Raw genomic sequence first — 21,787 nt, 5'->3', positions numbered from 1 at the left:
TACTAGAATAATCGTTATATTATCATACACATGTTAACGCAGTATAGTGCATCATCATTGTATCATCATTAGCATTATGAAGAACACTAAGCTGCTCCTAACTACTACCACTACTAGGAGTAGTAGTATATATCTTACTTGATATAACAACCTCTACTTTATCATCATCATCATCATCATCATGATGATCGTTGTTATTATTATAATCGTTTTAAAGCGGCCGATTATTATTTACTCAATCGGCCGTTGTTATATCACTGGTAGTATAAGGTTATATTTTCTAATGTTACTAATAGTATGTGGATGTTGACTATGTTAGTATGACTACATGTTATGAACATCATCATCATCATTACGACATGATGATGAGGATAAGGAAAGCAGCTATGATAGATAGGATGTATGCTGCCAGGCTACATCACGATGATGATGACGACTATGAGGATCAACAAGAATATAATGATGATAATAAAGGGAAAGACTGGTAATGATTATTATTACAGGTCCCTACCTTAAATGTAGTATCTGCAGGTCTACTACACATGATGATATCATCAACAACAACAACAACAATACTCAATTTATGGGATATAATAATAATACTTATATTAGCATAAAAAATTGTATAGAATATGATGATGTAAAGGATAGTTTATCATCTCGACGACCCTGGGAGAGATTACATAGAGTGATAATACAACGGTATAATGATGCTGCTATAAAGATACAATCTCTATTCCGCTCATATATGGAACGTATTAAGGTAATAATAATAATACGGTATTCATAATAGTAATAATAATAATGATTATAAGAAGGTTATACCCGAATATCGGTATAGAATACAAGCAGCAATTGTTATACAAGTATGGTGGAGACATTATTCATTGCTTATGGTAATAGTACTGATATGATATATAATTGACATTCATATTCATCTACTATCACCATATTAGTTACTTAAACGAAGACGTAAAGTGCGTATTCTTTGGAATGCATGGTATATGACTATCTCAACAACAACAATGCATCAACCCCAACATCATCATCATAATACTAGACTGTCAATACAAGCATTATGTCATCGTCGTCGTCGTCGTCCTTGATCATTTATCAAGTATATGTTGTGTTAGTAGTATTATTATGATTATAGTGTATGGATATATAGCTGTATGGTATTAGCTGGTAATGAACAACGAGCTTTTGATGAACTCCTAAAAGGGGAGATAGGACATTTTCGTAGTGAATTAGGATTAGATAATAAGAAGGATATGGTCTCCTCTAAATGGATACCTTTGTAATAATAATAACTATATACAATCTATATTGTTAATTATCATTAATAGATTCCTCTACTGTACAACTGGTGAGATCTTTAAAAGCCGATTCCAGAAGAAATTGGCAACGATAACAATACAGGAGTTGGTTACATTACCCCAAGCTGATCCGCATACTATATGTAATAATAATAGTAATACTGGTAATAATAATAAGACTATCTAACTTAGTGAATCTAGAGACTAATGATGATGATCATCATCATCATTATAGTTGTACTCCTATACAGTTAGCAGTCACTGCAAGAGATGCTGAATACGGAGTTAACGTACTACAAGCGTAAGAAGAGCAGCAGGAGGAGGAGGTTCTTATCATCATTAATATAATGATGTTGTAGATTATTAAGTATAGCAGGATGTCGTGATAGAGCAGTAATGCCTACAAATGATGGTTATACACCATTACAGTTGGCAACATTACGTAAGAATTCCAAGATGGTGGAATTATTGGTATTAACATACTACTCTATTATACTCTATCTATAATAACCCTTTAGGAACCACTTACTATGGCACAACCGAAGTGTATACAAATTAATAATGAAAAGGAATGTGATGATAGACTAGGATCTACAAAAAGAATACCATCATCATCGATGCCTCCTCATACACGTGTAAGAGCGACTGCTGCCAAGAGCAAGCCAGACACATCTAAGAGGAATAAGAATAATCATACTCTTGATCACAATGATGATGATGACGTTATATCCTACCATACCATCAGGAGTTCATCATCATCATCACAAGAAGTAGTAGGGGTTGTTATTATTAAGTATGAGCATATTGTCGTATGTTGTATCTTTAGAATATGATTAATCAAAGACGTAATAAGAGGCGGAGGAAGGCATTAACCATACCTGGTAGTAGTAGTAGTAGTAGCATGGATAATAATAATTATTACTGTTCACCTTTTTCTTATCATTATTGTTGCCAGATGGTGGTGTTGGTGGTGAAGTAGCAGTATCATCGTCATCTAGCCTCCTCCTATATTGTTGTGTGTGTCAACGAGAAGAACATAACAACAACAACATCATGACTGGATTCCTCAATAATAATAGGTAATAGTACGTCGTTCTAGTAGTCCCCGTTGGTTATATTATAGTGGTAGTCTGTTGTATAGGTCATTATTAAAGTGTGAGAAGTGTGGTAGATATGCTCATAGTACATGTTATAGAGGTTTTGTTACTACTAAGGGGGGAGGATCAACAACAACAACAACAAGTGGTGGTGGTAGGGTATCCTGTCTATCCTGTCGAACAGTAATACCAATAATCATCATCATCATTCTCATTGTAAGATTATGTATTTATTATTCTTATTCTTAGGGATCATCCTTAGCATTTAAATGTGGTATATGTGGATTAGATGATAAGACAGGATCCTTTATGGTTTATCGTAGTGATTTACCTGGACAATTCGTTCATATTAGATGTGCATTATTCCTAAAACCCGATAGAGTAATAATAAATGTTATTAGTATTATTATTGCAACAACAACATTATTACAGTTACATGAAGATGCTCTTGAATGTAGTGATAAGTTACATATTATCGGTAACTTAGTTAAGATAGGTAGACGTAGACAATGTGTAATATGTTCAAAGCCAGGTGCGGTAAGTAGAAGTATTATTATTATAATATCTACCCGTTATTATTAATAAGGTACGCTGTGGATACCCTGGTTGTAATGTACGATATCATCCTAGCTGTATTGATAATGCTATTCATACTGGTAATAATAATGATACGTATAAAAGGATAATAAGAGGACCTGGTATGAAGAAGCCTGTTAGTGTTACCATTAAGGATGAGAACTTCCAAAGGATGACTAAATGTGGACATACTTATCTCAGAGTGTAATAATCTTCACTATTACTATCATCATCATCATCATGATTATGCTTATATGGTGTATAGTATTGTTATTGATCTTATTTAGATTTTGTGAAAAGCATAAGAATGGACTATGTATATGTGGTAAGATGATTAAGGATGGAGAGGATACTCTTGATTGCCGTCTTAAAGGTCATCATCATCAGTATGTCAATGATGATAATCATTATTAAACTCAGACGAGGGATGTATATACGGTACGTTACATAAGGCCTGTATGAAGATGATGATAACAACTATAAAGGATAATAACAATGATAGTAGTAGTAGTACTCTTGTTGATGGTGGTCGTGGTCGTGGTCTGTGCCCACACTGTAGTATTCCTATTATTATTGGTAGTTATTATTATTGTATATATCTTCAGGTGATTTCTGTATATCATCATCTGGTAAACTTCCTAATGGTCCATGTTGCTCTACATGTGTATTTTGTGTATATGCATATCGTGATAGGTAATAATAATACTACTACAATATGAGTAATTATAATATTCATTATTATTATTAGAACTATATCATCTGATGAGGAATCAGGTGGAGAGGAACTAGGCCAATCTGATGCTCATATGCATATAGCTGTGTTACCTAAATATAGACCACCACCAGAAACTACTCGTAAGAATAAGAACAACAGGAATCAACAACAACAACAAGAAGAAGAAGGAGAAGAACAGATAGGACCATCGCGTCGACGACGACAACGACAGCAGCAGCAGTCTTCATCAATAATGACGATGATGAATGTAATACATTATAATATGGTTGTTGCCTCTATTCTTTATTAGGATGATGATGATGATGATCATGATACATCATCATCATCAATATACGGTATACTCCCACCTAGAAGGAGTAGGAGGAGGAGGAGGACTGTTGTAACTCCATCATCATCATCATCATTAGAATGTGTGGTACGTGCTTGTATCGGCGATGATGAACTGGTGATAATGTTTATTACTGATCTATTGGTGATAGTATTATTATTATCTTTTAGGCATCCTGGATGATGATAGATATTTTGGATAGGAATTCTATTAGGACTATAGACGAGTTGAAGACTTACCTTTCATCACGATCGGCACTTATAATACCCAAATCCCTCCGCAATGTAATATACTTGGTATAAATTTATGAATATTCATCGTTTCTCAGGAATTGCGTTATCATTGTTCACTTTTGGAAGAACATCCAACCGATGATGATAATACAGATATGAAAAGAGAACGTAGTTGATTTTATCTCTAGATGAACTTTGATGTTTAAGTAGTTGTGTACAATAACAACACGAACCGGTGGTTATATAATTTCAATGTTTTATCATTCCTTCCCAATAGTGTAAACAACCCAAGAAGCGACGCAACGATATAGGATATCTCGCGGAAAATACTCCTTAAGCCTCTGGGTGATGTTGCAATCGCGAAGCGAGCGGGGCATATACCTCAACAACAGGTTCTTTCGTGTTGTGCATGCGTGCAGAATTATTCTGACTTTACTACGAAGCGTGGGAGGTCACCAGATAGATCGAAAGGCCCCTCAGCATGGGAAAAATCGGAAAACTCGATTATGTGAACAGCTCGAAGAGATATATATGCACGAAAAACTTGAACGACATAGAAATGTCCTACCCGGGGATCGAACCGGGGCCCTATGTCAAACTCCTAGTACAATACGACCTTCAAAGTACTGATACCCTATTGAAACCTGCTGCCTCAGTAGCAGCATGATGAAGTACACCTATGTGATGGTGCATTGATATGTTATAAGATACTCCGTCATACTAAATGTTTTAATCAGGAAAACTGATATACTTGATGTATCATAATAATGGATAAATGCGGTAGGATACATTTGACTGAGAGTACAGTAACTAGTTCTTACTGCCATCATCACATTATAACGTTTTTACTTTGGTGATTTGAAGGAGTGACTATCGACTTGTTTTAGCAGAGTATAAGCAGCCTGTAGGATAATAGGATGAGGAGGTACCAACGTCCCATACGGTTTACTATCATCATCAATACACTACTAACCACATTCTACTATATTCCTTTTATTGAGTATATGGTCAACTAAAGCAATAACAAGACTGATAATAGTAATAATGATGATAGTATGATATAGGAAAGAGTAACAGAATGTTGTTGAATAATGGATAATACAGAAGCATCACTATTATGATCAGATGATAATGATAGAATAATGCATATTATCATTATTAGGATGCTGGTTGATTCGATGATAATGATGATGAAGGTGTACCAGTTATAACTTCACAGAATTTATCGAATGATATACCTTCCGTATGTGGATGAGATATACCAGCCTGTAAAATGGTACTCAGTATGATAGTAGTTATAGTGGTATTATTATTATTATTACATCTTTAAATATTCCAACTAAATCATCATCAGTAACAGCACTTCCATCAGCATTAGATGCCATACCTTCATGTTTCAATACCTCCTTTAAACCTATTATTAATAACTAGTCGATATCATCATGATGGTGATTGGGAATAATAGTAATACCTTGTAGAGTTATCTCTCCTGTATGAAACACATCAAGACGTTTGAATACTTCTTGTAATTGTAGTGTATCAAATTTAATCCTATGTTCACTCATGGCTGCTATAAACTCATTGTACCTGTTATTATTATCATATGTAATACTGTAATGATGATGATTATTACCCAATAGTATCCTCTCCTGATCTTCCTAATGATGACATAATCTCATCTACATCATGTGGATCTACTGGATAGCCCAACTAATAATAAACATTAGTAATAATAATAGGGATATGATAATGATAATGATGAGGTTGTTGTTGTTATTATTACCTGTTGCATACCTTGTACCAATTCATTAGCATCAATAAATCCATCACCATCTCTATCTACTGCCATAAACTTCTTACGCATATCTTGTATTTGGAATTCAGTAAGCTCTTTAGCCAGTAACTATACCATAATAATAATACCACTAATACTCATTGTTATTATTACTACCTGTAATACAGCTTGTTTAAGCTTATTATGAGAATGATAGTTTTTTAATCCTTCAAATACAGATATTGTCAATTGTGATTGATGACCATGTAATTGTGGTTTTAATGGATCAAGAAACCACCTAACATCATTATCATTACCATAAATGATAGTAAGCTGTTCACTATTCCACCACCACCACCACCTAACATTACTTATGTTTTAATGCCTCAGCTGCTGATAATCTCCCTTTGGGTACATTGTTCCTCCATTGTTTATTTAATAACTTCTTACATAAATCTTTAGCATCAGCTGATAATCTATCCCATAAATGTGGTGGATATTCTACTTCTCCTAAGAACATAACAATAAGACTAACCCCACAACATCATCATCATCACGATAACACCGTATGCTAATAGTGATTAATATTACGTTTGAGTATCTTAGCCTTAACTGTCTGATCATCATCAACATTTGGTATATAGAATGGATGCACCCCAGTTAACAGCTCATACTGATTATTATAACATCATTAGCATCAGCTCTTTGTTGTTGTTATTATTATTACTAGTATAACTCCTATACTCCAGACATCTGTTAATTCATTATAATCTCCTTGTATCATCTCTGGTGACATAAAGTGTGGTGTACCAGCTCTTTGCATAACAAGCCTAGTTGTATACTCCTTCACTACCTTCTTACCCTTTATACTAGGCATTATCTTGGCTAATGCACCCGATAAACCACCTAACCATAATAATAATAATAATAACAACAACAACAACAACAACTACTACTACTACTACCACTATTACTATTACTACTACTACTACTACTACTACTACTACTACTACTATTACTATTACTGGTTGTAGTAGTACCTTTTTCAACTTTCACTTCCCTTTTGTTAGACTCAAGTTGTTCCAATGTACAACTTAATCCGAAATCAATTATCTTCAAAGGGGATTCCCTGGTACCTACTTATTATTATCTAGTGAAAAGTAGCACTATGATGAGAATGATTATTATTATTACGATTAACAAATAGTATATTCTCAGGTTTAAGATCTCTATGTAATATACCCTGTTTGTGACAATAGGCTATTGCTGATAATATTTGTTGCATATACCTACATATCATCATTAATACTACTATTACTATGATGATCATCAATATCATATTATTATTATTATCACTACATCGCGACTTGTCCTTCAGTCATTGGACTATGTAATCTCTCATAATGATAATCTATTCTATTCTGTAGTGATCCCCCTTCACATAATTCCATTATTAAATACATATTAGAACCTGAACTCCCGTAAGAATAATAATAATAACAGTAATATTATTATTACCATCAACATAGGTCTCAAATAACTTTAGTATATTAGGATGATCCAATGATTTTAATAAATCAATCTCTGTTTGTATAAGATCCCTTTGTTGTGATGAATGTAACTACATATGATAATAATAACAACTATACTACTACTACATTATACGTAGTATTGGGTATTGTTATTATTACCCCCATAGCCTTGCATGCTCTCACATGTTTAGTTATCTTATGGCGTACAACTAATACCTTACCAAATGCACCTTCCCCTGCTTTATCGAAGAATTCATAATCATCGAATATAGCAAGCCGACTCTGATTATGATTACAATATGATAATGATGATGATGATGAGTGAGTTATTATTATTACCTTATAACTAGGATACATTACAGAATCCCGTAGATTAACTCTCCTACTATTATTACTACTACTAGATCCTATACCAGTACTAGGAGTAATTGCATGATTGATATCTCTTAGTAGTACTGCTGTTGTAGTAGTAGTAGTAGTAGGAGGAGGTGGTGGTGAGGATGATGATGATGATGATGATGATGATGATATTATCGATGATAGTACACTGTTATTATGTGCTGATGTACTACGTCTTATCTTAACTGTAGGTTCATCATCATGACAACGCTTGTTAGCAGTAGGAGTAGTGAGAGATTGGTCATCTCGTCTAGTTGTGGTAGTAGGAATAATACTATAATATAATAATAACAACCATAGTGTTAGATAATAATACTATTACTTAGGGGCGCTTTTATGATGATGACGATGACCTGTCCTAAGTGATGATGCATCACGATGATGATGATGATCGCCTTCTTCTTCTTTTTCATGTGCAGTAGCAAGCAATGATGATGATGATGATCCTACTTTCTCATTACTAACTTCCTGTAGTGTATCTACCTTTACAATAGGCTCAGATACCTGTTAATACCAACTATTATTACTATCACTATCAGTCATTACCTGACTATCAATGAGGTCATCATAATCATCATCATCATCATGAGATGTATGATATCGATAAGTATCCTTGCCGCCCCTCCTCTTCCTCCTTATTATTTTCCTTGGAGTTGTATCTCCAACATCATACCCAATACCCTCTCCTGTTCCTGTTCCTCGTGGTTTACTACTACTAGTAGTAGTACTTGTATTAATAGCAGGAGCCGATAAAGATGCAGAATGTGATAATCTTTGTTCAGCCTTAGTTACTCTCCTTAATGCATGATGTTCATAGTATTGTAATACTATTTCTAGAAAATCATTATAATGTATCAAACCATCTTGATCTCTATCAAAATTACGGAATACAAGTTCATACCAATATTCATTTGGTGATGGTACTTCGCCTCGTAACTATAATAATAATACAACATCATTCTCTATGATGAATAATATTAGTAACTACTACTACCTGTTGGAATACGAATGATAATGCAGTCCTATTCTGTTGTAAATCAATATATCGACATTTCTCACTATCAACCCATCTAAAAATAATATATAAACAATACAATATAATAATGTTATTATTATTATTACCTGAATGCTGTATCACATATAGAATTAATAGCAGGTATAGATCTTATTTTAATACCAACCCTTCGAGCTCTAGCCATTAAGTTATCATTAACACTAGTATTACTACTAGTAATAATACTAGTAGTAGTATTATGATTATTGTTATTAGATGTTAATGATGTTGATGAAGGTGTGACATCTGTATTCACCACAATAACGATGATAATGATAATAATAAAAATATATTACCATTATTGTTATTATTCCGTTTACTACTAATCTGGGGATAATCATGTAGTATCTCACCATCATCATCATCATCCTTGTTGTCTTCAATTACATGAAGATACATATTAAAGAAATACTAATACCATACTTCTCACAACACTATTACTACTACTCAATGATTATACTCTCTTATAGCAGAAACGGTATAATAGCATATCTATGAGTAGGGTAAGTATGAGGAAACTTATATCTATACCATTTATCATTATTATAAGCATTAACCGATAAATTAAGTATAACAAATAATGTACAAGTGATGAATGGTTGTATTGTTGATAATAATATGATATTATTACATATATTATCAAGAATATAGTATAACCTAATAATACATAATGATGTATATATAATAATCTCACATGTGTAATGTGGACATGAAATATAATTAAATAATCCACCATTAGGTATACCATACTGCTTACTATTACTATTATTATTTAATCTAGCTAACTCCTTATGGGATCTATATTGCCAATACTGTGCTAATAAGTTAATAATAATAATCAACATCATCATACTACTGCTACTGCTGTTACTGCTACTGCTGTTGCTGCTACTGCTGTTGCTGCTGCCAATACCTGCTAATGATATACCACTAAGAGTAGTATTATTATCCTTCTTTTCAGCTGCTCTATTATTACTAATATCAGTAGGTATGATTATCGATAAAGGCATGAGTATATAGAACCTAATAGGTATGTAATATAGTATTAGTATTATTATAATACCCTATCCCTAGTATCCATGCTGATATATGCATTAATCCTCTATCATTAACTTTACTATATAGATACTTCTGTTCCAATACTCTCCTGTATAAATGTATTAATAATAACAATAATGTTATTATAACACCATATCCTGAATATCAAAATAATAATAATACAGTGATGATTCTAATGAATATGAATAATATCTTACTTTCCTGTTCATTCTTATACATAATAGGATAGTATAATATGAATATACTTATACATGTAGTAAAGATACTACCAACAACATAGAAGTCCAAGAAGTGAGTCTTGGATATGTATAAACTATTCAAGTAAGACCATAACTTAATCATAGTACCATCATAATAATGATGATAATATGTATTAGTAGTACTACTTCTTAGTTTACCATGCATACTCCATTCTTTGAGGCAAGGTACACTTAATGATAGCAATACTAATATAGTAAGAACTATCCAGATAGTATTCATAACCATATAAATAGAGAGAGAGGAGAGCAAGGAGAAGAGGAGTACCATAGTAAATGATGATGATGAACTATAAACAGATTATTGTTATTACCCTATTATCCTACAGTCACATTAGTTGGAAAAGCCGCACATTTCCTACGACCACAGAGTTCGGGTGAGGGCAGCAGAAGCCCAGTGTCGCGGCACCGAATGATCTGCTATTCTTATCGGGCGTGCGCGAAATGCTCCAGTGAGTAACGGCAGGCAGGAAGGCCAGAGGATAGATATATGATGCTGAGATTAAGTGTTAGAGTTGTCATTGTTGCTAATTAAATTGATACTATAAGCATGTGAGATAGATCCGTAGCCATCTGGCTCAAGTCTGTACTTATACTCTCCATTTTCACATGAGTACTAGTCGCGTTGAGGAACCGTCCAAACCAACCGAGTCGGCCGACCGTAACACAGACCGAAAGACCAGACTGCAAACCTGCGGCCCGTAAGCCAGGAACCGGAGACTATCTCGACGGAGGTCGTAGGCCACCGATGTCCAGTTCCAGGATAGGGCCGTAGGTATGGTGAGGTCTACGAGCCTGTACTGCGAGATGACCACGAGCTGTGCAGCTAAAAGCAAACTCGTGCATCATCTCCACCGTGGCGTGGAAGGGCGAGCTAAACTAACGTTAACAGCCGGAGGCCGAGGTGAAAACGTCTCACAAGACAATCGAAGGGTGGTCATGATAACAGTGAATCGAACCGGAAAAAATCTCACGATAGGATTATAAACAGTCAAGGGACTAGCGCGCGCCTCGGGCGCGCGTTGTGCTGACCCTCAGGCAGCGCAGGATTCTATGGCGCTCGCCTAGAATCTAACCGTTTCAATCAAAGGCTTTATTGGACTAAAATACTGGATTTAAGTTCGTCTGATCCTTGCGATCTACCCGTCCGTCTACTCTGGTGGTCTATCGTCGATCTCTATTGTGATCTCTATCTCGTCTACATATAGAACTGTATCTGATCTGTATTATCTATGCATTCTATTAGTGAGTCGCCGCATTGTGTTATGCAGCTGTCGGATTATGGGCTTACTTCTAGTGAACGCTTTACACCTGTGCAATCTACTTCGCACATCGAACCACCCTCCAGAAATTCTGAAATTTCTGGTATCTGTTTACGCCCATTGTCCGCACAATTTGTGCATATGTGATGGGACGTGCTTCGCTCCGCTGTGGCGCACGTCCCTATTCTGTGTGCGATCCTTCACTGTGTGCTACAGACCGTATCTGCGAGTACTGCAGCCGTTTCGCAGTATCTTTAGCTATTGGATATCGATCATACGTAGTTGTCGTATAAGCTTAGTTCAAGCTTACTACGAGCTCTGTACAAGTACACTTTACACGTAGTCCACTCGTGTTCTGTACACGCCTTCCACTCGTACTCTTATCCCCGTCATCTATCGTAGTGTCCCTGCGGTAGTCGTATTCTCTGGTTATCTCTATCTCGTACAGCCACCGCTCTGTACGTAGTCGGATATCTGGTTATAGCTTAGTCAGCTCAACTCCTTATACCCTAGGTGTGCTGGTTGTGTTCTTCTCATTAGTTGGGTCGGTTCACTCCTGCGACATCTTTCTGGTAGCAGCTCCTTGTTCTACGCCGCCTTCATTTACTTGGTCTGGTTATGAGTGGTCACGAAGACGGTGGTACGCCTAGTTCTCCTCGAGAGATTGGTATTGGTACTGATGAGACGTCAGCATCTTCCTCAAGCACGGGTACGGCTAGTACGCCCCCTACTTCTAACAACGCTTCCTCTGTGGCGAACGGTACGAACTCTCCAGAGCCTGCCTCTGTGAACGGTAATCCCGGATTGCCTCGGAAGCCTGCCATTGGCCTGATCAGCCATCACGTGTGTGAGAAGTTTAAGGGTTCTGTAGATCAAGACATACAAGAATGGTTTGGTACCTTCGAGATGGCTACCTCTGCCTGCGGTTGGAACGATGTTCAGCGTGGTACGTACCTTGGTCTCTATCTTACTGGTTCTGCACACCGAGTTTGGCGTTCGACCTGCCCTAAGGGCGATTATCAGACGGCCCGTGCTACTCTGCTCAAGGCCTTCGATAAATCCAAGACCGCTGATGCTGCTCTCTTACGGTTCAAGGAGTACGCCTGGGATGGCAAGATCACCTTGTCGGAGTATACGGCGAACTTATCGCAAGCCCTTCAAGATTATAGTGCCCTGCTCCCGGACGACTCGAAGATTCCCCCTGCTGTGTTGGAGACTCTACTGATTGACCGTGTTTGCGAGACAGCTACTGGTTCGGCTAAGGCAGAGATGCGTCGGCATCGCCCCAAGACATTCCGTGAAGCTTGTGAGGTCCTGGACGCTTACTCGGAAGACGTGACTGCCAATGCCACCTCTCGTACCCAACAAGTGAATGCGGTGGCGTCTCCCTCTCCCGAACGTGTTGACTCAGAGAACATCTCGGCGGTATTGACGAAGGAGTTCGAACGGCTGGCTACTGCCATGACTAACGCCCTGACTCATGTTGTACGCCCTGCCCAGGCTGGTCAACAAGCCCCGGTACAACATGCTGGTAATCGTGGTAAAGGTAATGGTGGACGATTCCAACAACAACGTCGTGGTGGATGTGGTATCTGCGGTGGATCTCATCGTACACCTACTTGCCCGTTTCGCAAGTACGACACTGGTTGTATGATCTGTGGTAAGGACGATCACATGGCTCGCAATTGCCCTGACCACCCTTCACGTCGACCTATGGCCTCTTTGGTACAGAGGCAGGGAAACTAGCTCGGCAGCCGGTTAGCGGTGACCGGTGTGCCAAAGCTAAATTAGATGATGTTATACTACGAACGTTCGGGGGTTCGTATGGTATGTATCTGTATACCCGGTTAGAGTGTAGTGGACGACATTCTCCTTTTATCTGTGCTCTGGTAGATAGCGGTGCTAGTTTAACTATAGTTAAGAAGAAATTTTTACCTGCTGGTTGTCAAATACGACCAGTTTCAATGACGACGGTGACGGCTCTACCTTCGGTAAGTTTGGCCTTTCTCGGTACGGCCACGGTCACTATCAATTTTTATGATTCCCCTACTATGTTGTCGCAACCCTCGGGACGCATGCTCTCGTCCCCTGGGGATGCTTCAGCAGAGATGACGGTCTACGTGGTGGACGATCTGTCGGCGGATATGTTATTAGGGTACGATTGGCTCTGGCGGTTTGGTCTCGGACTTCAAGCGGATGCTACTGGGTTTTGCATCAAGCACGTGAAGACCTCGGCCCCGATCCGCAGCCCGACCCATGTTCCGCCCGGGGTCGCTCTGAGGCTGACGTTGCCTTCCCTGTACGCTTATAGGATACCATCGTCGACCACTACTACAGAAGACCCTGTTGAGCCACCTCCGATGTCGGCGACTCCTGTCCCTACGACCGAGGAACCAGCCTGTGATGGACGACCCCGGCGACGCCGTAAGAAGACCCCGTGGCGTTGTGTCCGACCTCGCTGTGAGCCTGTTATGTATTGCCGGCACACTAAGTCCACAGTAGTTGCGGACGGTAACCTTGGGACGCCCATTGGCCGGACGTCTTCATCGGTTGGCTCGGTATCTAAGGCATGGTCGACGACTTCTCAGAAGGGATCGGTGGTATCTCCAAGGGACGACGACAGCTTTGTTCGTGGTACACGGTTTGCCGCTTTGGCAAGGGAAGGAGATGAGTCGGTTTATCCTGCCCAGTCCGTGGATGATGATGCTCTGTCGAAGGTTACGATCTTGAAGGACACCGAGCCTGATCCTACTTTGTACGAAGGCGATTTCTACAAGATGAAGATCATGTTCGCGCAGTCTATCCCTTCACCGTACCCACAGTTCAAGCCTTATTTGGGTTCGAAGGCTGGCGACCTTACTCCGTACGAAGAGTGGCCGACTCCGTCCATGGCTCCTGGTGACGAGATGGATGATGACGTTATCGGCAAGGACATTGAGCAGTACGCAATTCCTCAGCTCCCCACGGACGAGGAGGAGGTGTTTTCGGTTCCTACCTTCGACGTCGATGCCAAGCCAGAGCTGGTGGCGGTGGACGAGGTCTGTAAGCGGTATAAGTCGCTCTTCTCTAACAAGATTGGTCGGTGTAACTTGGTCGAGCACGACATCGACACGTATGATGCCAAACCTACGAGAGAGAAGCCTCGGCGTATCCCGCATGTCTATCGGTACGAGATTATTGAGCAGTTGGACGGTCTAGAGAAGCAAGGTGTTATCCGGCGGTCTAAAAGCCCGTACGCAGCCCCTTGTGTGTATGTTGCCAAGAAGGACGGAGGCGTAAGGATGTGTGTTGATTACCGGAAGCTCAACACAGCTTCTCCTCCATCAGCTTACCCGGTCCCGCTACCCGATTTTGTTCAAGAGTCTCTGGCTGGATCTAAGGTGTATACCAATCTCGATCTACGTTCGGGTTATTGGCAGATTCCCGTCCGTCCTTCGGACGTATGTAAGACGGCCTTCTGCCCTGGTGCCAACCTGCCCTTGTACGAGTTTTTGGTTATGCCCTTCGGTCTACATTCTGCTTGCGGTACGTTCCAAGACTTGATGGATCGACTACTAGGCGACCTTCCTTATGTTAAGGTCTACCTGGACGATGTCCTCATCTTTTCACCGGACTTGGAGACCCATGCTAAGCACTTGGACGAAGTCTTCCGTAGATTGGCAGAGGCTAACCTGACCCTGAACGCGGCTAAGTTCAAGTTCGCTGGAGACGGTGTTAAGTATCTAGGCCACTACTTCGATCAGTTCGGTATGCACCCTGATCCCGCTCGGGTTCAAGCTATCGCTGAGTGGACGCCGCCTAGGACAGTGTCAGAGGTGAGGTCGTTCCTGGGGCTGGTCAACTACTACCGGACGTTCATACCTCGGATGTCTGCGGTAGCTAAACCCATCCAACGGCTGGTGTCTCTATGTGACAAGTGCCCGGACGACGTACCTAAATATTGGGACGTGGATGCTGATGAAGCCTTTGTGAAGCTCAAGACTGCTCTCATCGGACTTCCTGGCTTGGCCTATCCCGATTTTCGGGAGCCGTTCCAGATCTGTTGCGATGCTTCCAATCAAGCTATTGGTGGGGTCCTTGAACAGAACGGTCGCCCGATCTGCTACTACTCTCAAGTCCTATCTGGTGCTGAGTTACGCTGGCATACCTTCGAGAAGGAAGCGTACGCGCTGTTTCGGTGTCTGCATCGGTTTCATGACTATATTATTGGTCACCCTTTGGAGGTTACTATCTACAGTGATCACCGCCCCTTGCAACACCTTGCTAAGTGTACGTCTGATCGAGTCCAGCGATGGATTTTGGCTATGCAACGGTATCGGTTTGTGGTACGGTACAAGGAAGGGACGAAGAATATCAATGCTGATGTACTCTCTCGACCTCAATTGCCACGGCCAGATCCTGTAGTACCAGACCCCCATGCGTGTGAAGTACGGTCCCCCGTCAACGACTCCCCCGTCTTGCGATCTTGTCTGGACGACCCTGGTTGCCGACTACATACGTCCTTGGTGGTTCTTGACACCCTATTCTCGATCGATGATATCCGAGACGGTCAGGACTTGGACGAGGTGGTCTCTGCAGTACGAGAGCGAGTCTTGGACGGTCATCCTTTGGGCCGCAGCGAGTTCAAGACCCGAGACTACCTTCCGTATCGACGTATATGGGCTTCTTTGGATGTGTCTGATGGGATTTTGGCTCGGCATTATCGTATGGACGCGCTGGATGAGGCGAGGCTCCTACCAGTGATCCCCGATGAGTTACGAGAACGTGCCCTCCGCCATTATCATCAGGACACCGGCCACTTTGCTCGAGAGAAGATGCTGAGCAAGATGAAACAACAGTGCTACTGGCCGACTATGCACGTGGATGTGGAAGTGCATTTGCAGACCTGTACTTCTTGTCTTGCTGCTGGCCCATTACAAGGATCCCCGTCACCCCTGTTACCGGTTCCTGTCGGACGAGCTTGGCACACCTTAGGTGTCGACTACCTTAAGATCGGTCCTGGTGTGGGCGGTTATAAGTGCCTCTTGGTGGTTCAAGACTACTTCACCAAGTGGGGTGAAGCCTACCCTCTCCGTACGGAAACGGTGGAAGAGTCTTTGCCTCACCTTCTTGGGTTGTTCGCTCGGTTTGGTCCGCCAGCACGGATCCACTCGGATCAAGGCCAGCAATTTGAGAGTGCTCTATTCCGAGCTACCTTGGACGCTCTGGGTATCTCTAAGTCTCGGACGACCATCTACCATCCAGCTGGTAACGGTTTGGTTGAACGACTTAACGGGACCATCTTGTCGATGTTGAGGAGACACTGTTGCATCCCCGACTGGCCGACCCATCTGCCGGCTCCGGATGTTCAAGTACAACACTGCTATCCACTCTTCTACTGGCTACAGTCCCTTCATGCTTATGTTTGGACGTGAGCCTCCGGCCGACTTCATTCCTATAACGTCCGCTTATAGTTCACTGGTATTTGATACCGAGACGTACGGACAATATGTGGCTAGGGTACGAGCTTACTTGGACGATGAGGTCGACCAGGCTGTCACTCATGCAGCAGCGAGGTACAAGGCCTTCTACGATCGCAAAGCCAAGCCCACGGCTTTCTTTCCGAACGCTAGAGTCTTTGTACGTGTTCACGTCCCCAACAACAAGCTGGCTCCGAGGTGGGAAGGTGACTGGTACATAGTGGACATTATTGGCTCACAAGACCCGGTAAAAGTGCTTCGCCTTAAACATGCTGTCACGGGCGAGTTGAAGGTCATCAACGTGGACCATGTTCGACTGGATCCAGTTCAACCTGACCAACTGCCGGACGGTCTCCTACAGCGTGTGGATCGAGAAGTCCCAGACCTACCCCCTCTACCGGCCTTCAACCCTGAGGCACCGCCTGCTCATGCTCTACACCCTCAGCGAACGATGCCTCCTAGGTCAATGTCTGACGAGGACGAGTTCTCTAACGGTGTTCCGGACAATCAGCCCGTACCCGCTCGATCTGTGGTACGACCGCCGAATGGTCCGTCCGCATCTCCTGCCCCGTCTAGATCACGGACGAGGCCTATGCCCCCTTCGGCAGCCTCTACTCCTGCGGCTCCATCTAGACAGTCTATGTTACCCCCGCGGCCGTTTATGTCGTCGCCTCCTCCGGTGGAAGGACGACCTGTTCATGATGGGCATTATTCGCCCCTGTCCCCGCCGCTTCTTTCTACACCGCTCCCGTCGCCGGTGCCTGATAGTCTTCAGAGCCCGGCTGAGTCGGTACCTTCGGATGGCCCTCCGTCCCCCCTGGAACCATCCCGATCTGTGTCACCTGACGAGCTTCCCCCTGGACGCTCACGGTCCGTGACGCCTACTACCCCTGTGGAGTCTCCTGAAGAGTCAACGCCGCTTCCTTCCGATATGGCAAGCCCGATCATGGACGCTGACTTCGAGTCTCCCCAAGGTACGCCGACGCCCCCTGTTAACGACCCCATCCAACAACCTGCTGAGGCACCGCCGACCACGCCTCCGGCAGAGGCAGCCCCCGAGTCTACAAGACCATTTACTAGGTCTAGGGCTGGTCACCGATCCCGACCACCGACCCGCTTCGACCCCGATACCTACGTCCCGATGGCTCTTCGTTCTGAACGGAGCCATGGACGTTCTGACTCTTCTTAAGTGAGGAAGGAGGTTTGCGTGGGAGGAGAAAGAGATTGGTGCACCCTTCTAACTCTCTATACAGTCTCGAGTTGGACGATCTCCCGACCCTCCTCGTTGCCTCTTGTAAAAGCCTGCCGGCAGCCTATCCCCGTTCAGGGATAGTTCCTCTATGTCTCCTTTCTGTACGTGTCGAAGCCTGTTACTTAGTTGGTTGTGGTTGGATGTGAAGGTCCTGTACAACATGTTTTGGTTATTTCTACAAGTTGGTTTTGCCACTGCGCTGCAGTGACTGTGGAACCCCGAACTGTCTCGGCGGTTCCAATCCTGCGCTGTATTTCTAGTCTATCCAGTCGATATGTCTACGCTTTTGTCCCTGATTTGCCCGTGGTGTCGATGATGCAGCCTGGTCCGCCGAAGACGCTCTCAAGATTGAAGGATTCGTTTCTGAGGTCGTGCCGGACGTTGAAATCGAGGATGCTCAAGCTCAAGCCCCGACTCAAGGTTCTGCTTGCTCTAAGGATGGCCCTTCGAGCTAAGCTGATTCTGCTCTATTCTGGACGGCTCGGACAAGCTGTTGCCGTAAGGATGAATTAAGTATGAGACTTTTTATTATTATGATTAAGTACACCGCTGTAGTACGTATTGCTAGAATTCGTATATGCTGCCTTCACTGGTACGCTGCTTTTTCCGTCTGTAGCCCGGTTCGGATCTGCGTGGGAGGAATGTGATGGGACGTGCTTCGCTCCGCTGTGCGCACGTCCCTATTCTGTGTGCGATCTTCACTGTGTGCTACAGACCGTATCTGCGAGTACTGCAGCCGTTTCGCAGTATCTTTAGCTATTGGATATCGATCATACGTAGTTGTCGTATAAGCTTAGTTCAAGCTTACTACGAGCTCTGTACAAGTACACTTTACACGTAGTCCACTCGTGTTCTGTACACGCCTTCCACTCGTACTCTTATCCCCGTCATCTATCGTAGTGTCCCTGCGGTAGTCGTATTCTCTGGTTATCTCTATCTCGTACAGCCACCGCTCTGTACGTAGTCGGATATCTGGTTATAGCTTAGTCAGCTCAACTCCTTATACCCTAGGTGTGCTGGTTGTGTTCTTCTCATTAGTTGGGTCGGTTCACTCCTGCGACACATAAGTGCATTGGCGCACGCCATAGAAACCTATTAAAGTTAGCCCCCATTTTTAGCGCCGCATAAACACATGGAATCCGCCCAGGTATTGGTGGTTCGATGTGCGAAGTAGATTGCACAGGTGTAAAGCGTTCACTAGAACTAAACCCAGAATCCGACGGCTGCATAACACAAACTGCGGCGACTCACTAATAGAATGCATAGATAATACAGATCAGATACAGTTCTATATGTAGACGGGATAGAGATCACAAATAGAGATCGATGATAGACCACCAGAGTAGACGAACGGGTAGGTCGTAAGGATCAGACGGACGTAATCCAAACAGTCTTAAGTTTGATATACAATCCAATAAAGCCTTTGATTGAAACGGTTAGATTCTAGGCGAGCGACATAGAATCTTGCGCTGCCTGAAGGTCAGCACATACCCCGTAGATGGTCCGTGTTTAGACACATCTGTAGAGACCATCTCATAGACCATACCTTAATTGTCTATATAAAGCAGACAAATACAATATAGGTATACGAATCTAGCCTATGATCTATAGAGAAAAAGTAGGGATGTCATAAGAGACATCGATAGTGATACCAATATAGATATCGTCATAGCGGATGCAATCGTAGATACTAACTACTAGAGCATTTCCTTATACCACTTGATAGATAATAGATAGACCACGGTCACTAACCGTCCTAGGCCACTTAATCCAAGATAGAGTTCTTATCCTCCTCATAGTAATCGTTGGTGATAGAACGAAGTTGGGCCAAATCATAGTTAGAGTCCTTTAGAGTTGTAGCCGGTCTAGCAAATTACTAGTACGTTCTAGAAGAGAGCGTGTTAGAGGTCTAGTAGAGGACGTTATCTAAATCACCTTAGTACGAGACACCTCGTAGAGAAACTCATTGGAAGTGGACAACGCCCCAGATATATCTGTTACGAGAGTAACAGGGCTTCGACATAAAGAGTCCGAGTTGGCAGTATAGCATTCAATAGAAGCCGATCCAAGATAAATAGATGTATCATTTGAGATACCCAACCAACCATTGTGAGGCGTGACAGAAGATGGAATAGGTTTACCAAACACTAGAACATTATCCACACGTCTAGTTGAAGCTGCTGTCTCCTGTCTAACCGGGGTAATGGTCTCAACGGTTGAAGACGGATGTTTTGACGATACCGATAGTGTGTGTGTGTGTGTGTGTGTGTGTGTGAGTTTAAAGTCCGACGCCGACAACACGGCTTAGTTAGACTCGCGTCAATGCACATTGGCTCACGAGGGATCAGTTTTGGCCTTTTAAATTGTCTACTTTCATCCTGCCAATGGGTTCTGTCCACAGGGCGAGATAACCTCTGCCAATGTACTTCCTTTCCTCTCGGCAGGATCCGCTTACACGACTGCGGGGGCTGTGTACGACCACGGAACACAAGCACTCGCCACAGTGTGTTGACCACAAGCATCATCTCCGAGACTCGAAAAATCCGTACCCTAGCATAAGTCATCCCTCACCCGAGACTATCACTCTCGATGGCAGAAGCATATACTTCTAGTTGCGTTCCCTCATATCACGGGTTTGTCGCATTTTTGAAGGTCAGTTTCTCACAGAAGCTCGCCATAGCCGTGCATCGATTCACACTAATTGTTATTTGCCCAAGAGTTCCGCTCCCGTCCACGTAATTCGGACGCAAACGTGACCGATCTGGTCTTGTGCACTTGAGCAGGAGGTGTTCACTGGTCTCTTTAACATGGCAATGAGAGCAATTCTCATCATGTGAACCCCAGCAGTAGCTAGGTCCATATCTATATCCTCTTAGTAAGGTAGAGTGACCGGAGAGCAACTGGAGGAATGCTCCATTATTTCTGTACGATACTACCATACGGACAATTTCTCTTTGTCTTGAACTTCGCAGTGTTCTTTGCAAACTCTGTGATAAGGTAGACACCATACGGACTGTCACGTAATCCTTAACTCTCTCGAGTCTATGCTTTATCCTGGAGTGCTGGTGGCTACTGTCCCGACTTGTTCGTTCTGGGAAACCCCAGCTCTCCATGACTCCCCAGAATTTGTTTGCCATAACCTGTCCCTTAGCGAGCGCCCCGTGGGAAGTTTCGCAGTCTCCGCAGCTTGACCATCTAGAGTAAACTGTATAACAGACTTCCTGGCCGCCGCGGTGATCTCAGGATAAGTCTCAAATTCAATAAATAAATATCTATCTCGAGACAAGACCTCCGCAACATGCGGAAGAGGAACCAGTTCATTATTGGGTAAACAACCAAATAACTGTCCAGCTGACACGAGTCTCGCATCCACAGAGAACTTCGCCTTTACGACATCCTTTTTTTGAGAAGCAGCGGCAATCAACGCAGCTCTGAGTCTTGCTCTTCTCAGTC

At 42.3% G+C, this 21,787-nt stretch overlaps 7 protein-coding genes across 7 annotated transcripts; 4 read left to right on the top strand and 3 right to left on the bottom strand.

The window, feature by feature from the left end:
• Positions 1–1,508: 1,508 nt before the first annotated feature.
• Pmar_PMAR011761 (hypothetical protein) lies at positions 1,509–1,787 on the top strand (the record flags this gene model as incomplete). The annotated part of the gene is made up of 2 exons (XM_002773853.1): positions 1,509–1,617; positions 1,676–1,787. Coding segments are annotated over 2 exons (221 nt in total), but the record flags the coding sequence as incomplete, so codon positions are not given.
• Positions 1,788–1,933: 146 nt separating this feature from the next.
• Positions 1,934–4,492, top strand: Pmar_PMAR011760 (hypothetical protein; the record flags this gene model as incomplete). Its single annotated transcript, XM_002773852.1, has 9 exons — positions 1,934–2,086; positions 2,143–2,197; positions 2,272–2,395; positions 3,095–3,193; positions 3,277–3,375; positions 3,738–3,972; positions 4,015–4,170; positions 4,224–4,337; positions 4,475–4,492. The coding sequence occupies 9 exons, from the start codon at positions 1,934–1,936 to the stop codon at positions 4,490–4,492; spliced, it is 1,053 nt and encodes a 350-aa protein (XP_002773898.1).
• Positions 4,493–5,131: 639 nt separating this feature from the next.
• On the bottom strand, positions 5,132–9,190 carry Pmar_PMAR011759 (Calcium-dependent protein kinase, putative; the record flags this gene model as incomplete). Its single annotated transcript, XM_002773851.1, has 17 exons — positions 5,132–5,188; positions 5,609–5,700; positions 5,758–5,873; positions 5,920–5,996; positions 6,070–6,189; positions 6,238–6,358; positions 6,432–6,570; positions 6,652–6,733; positions 6,788–6,890; positions 7,133–7,196; positions 7,255–7,349; positions 7,420–7,531; positions 7,579–7,681; positions 7,752–7,874; positions 8,442–8,495; positions 8,986–9,061; positions 9,114–9,190. The coding sequence occupies 17 exons, from the start codon at positions 9,188–9,190 to the stop codon at positions 5,132–5,134; spliced, it is 1,611 nt and encodes a 536-aa protein (XP_002773897.1).
• Positions 9,191–9,712: 522 nt separating this feature from the next.
• Pmar_PMAR011758 (conserved hypothetical protein) lies at positions 9,713–9,903 on the bottom strand (the record flags this gene model as incomplete). Its single annotated transcript, XM_002773850.1, has 1 exon — positions 9,713–9,903. A coding segment is annotated over one exon (191 nt), but the record flags the coding sequence as incomplete, so codon positions are not given.
• A 165-nt stretch (positions 9,904–10,068) lies between these two features.
• Positions 10,069–10,323, bottom strand: Pmar_PMAR011757 (hypothetical protein; the record flags this gene model as incomplete). Its single annotated transcript, XM_002773849.1, has 2 exons — positions 10,069–10,241; positions 10,302–10,323. The coding sequence occupies 2 exons, from the start codon at positions 10,321–10,323 to the stop codon at positions 10,069–10,071; spliced, it is 195 nt and encodes a 64-aa protein (XP_002773895.1).
• A 1,918-nt stretch (positions 10,324–12,241) lies between these two features.
• Pmar_PMAR011756 (hypothetical protein) lies at positions 12,242–13,369 on the top strand (the record flags this gene model as incomplete). Its single annotated transcript, XM_002773848.1, has 1 exon — positions 12,242–13,369. One exon carries the CDS (start codon positions 12,242–12,244, stop codon positions 13,367–13,369), a length of 1,128 nt encoding a protein of 375 aa, XP_002773894.1.
• Positions 13,370–13,674: 305 nt separating this feature from the next.
• Positions 13,675–17,715, top strand: Pmar_PMAR011755 (retrovirus polyprotein, putative; the record flags this gene model as incomplete). The annotated part of the gene is made up of 3 exons (XM_002773847.1): positions 13,675–17,033; positions 17,077–17,614; positions 17,659–17,715. 3 exons carry the CDS (start codon positions 13,675–13,677, stop codon positions 17,713–17,715), a joined length of 3,954 nt encoding a protein of 1,317 aa, XP_002773893.1.
• Between the last annotated feature and the right edge of the window lie 4,072 nt (positions 17,716–21,787).

Source organism: Perkinsus marinus (assembly GCF_000006405.1).
Source record: "Perkinsus marinus ATCC 50983 genomic scaffold scf_1104296958712, whole genome shotgun sequence".
NCBI lineage: Eukaryota > Perkinsozoa > Perkinsida > Perkinsidae > Perkinsus > Perkinsus marinus.
Note: the sequence above shows the minus strand (reverse complement) of the source record. Positions and strands in the feature narration are given on the sequence as shown.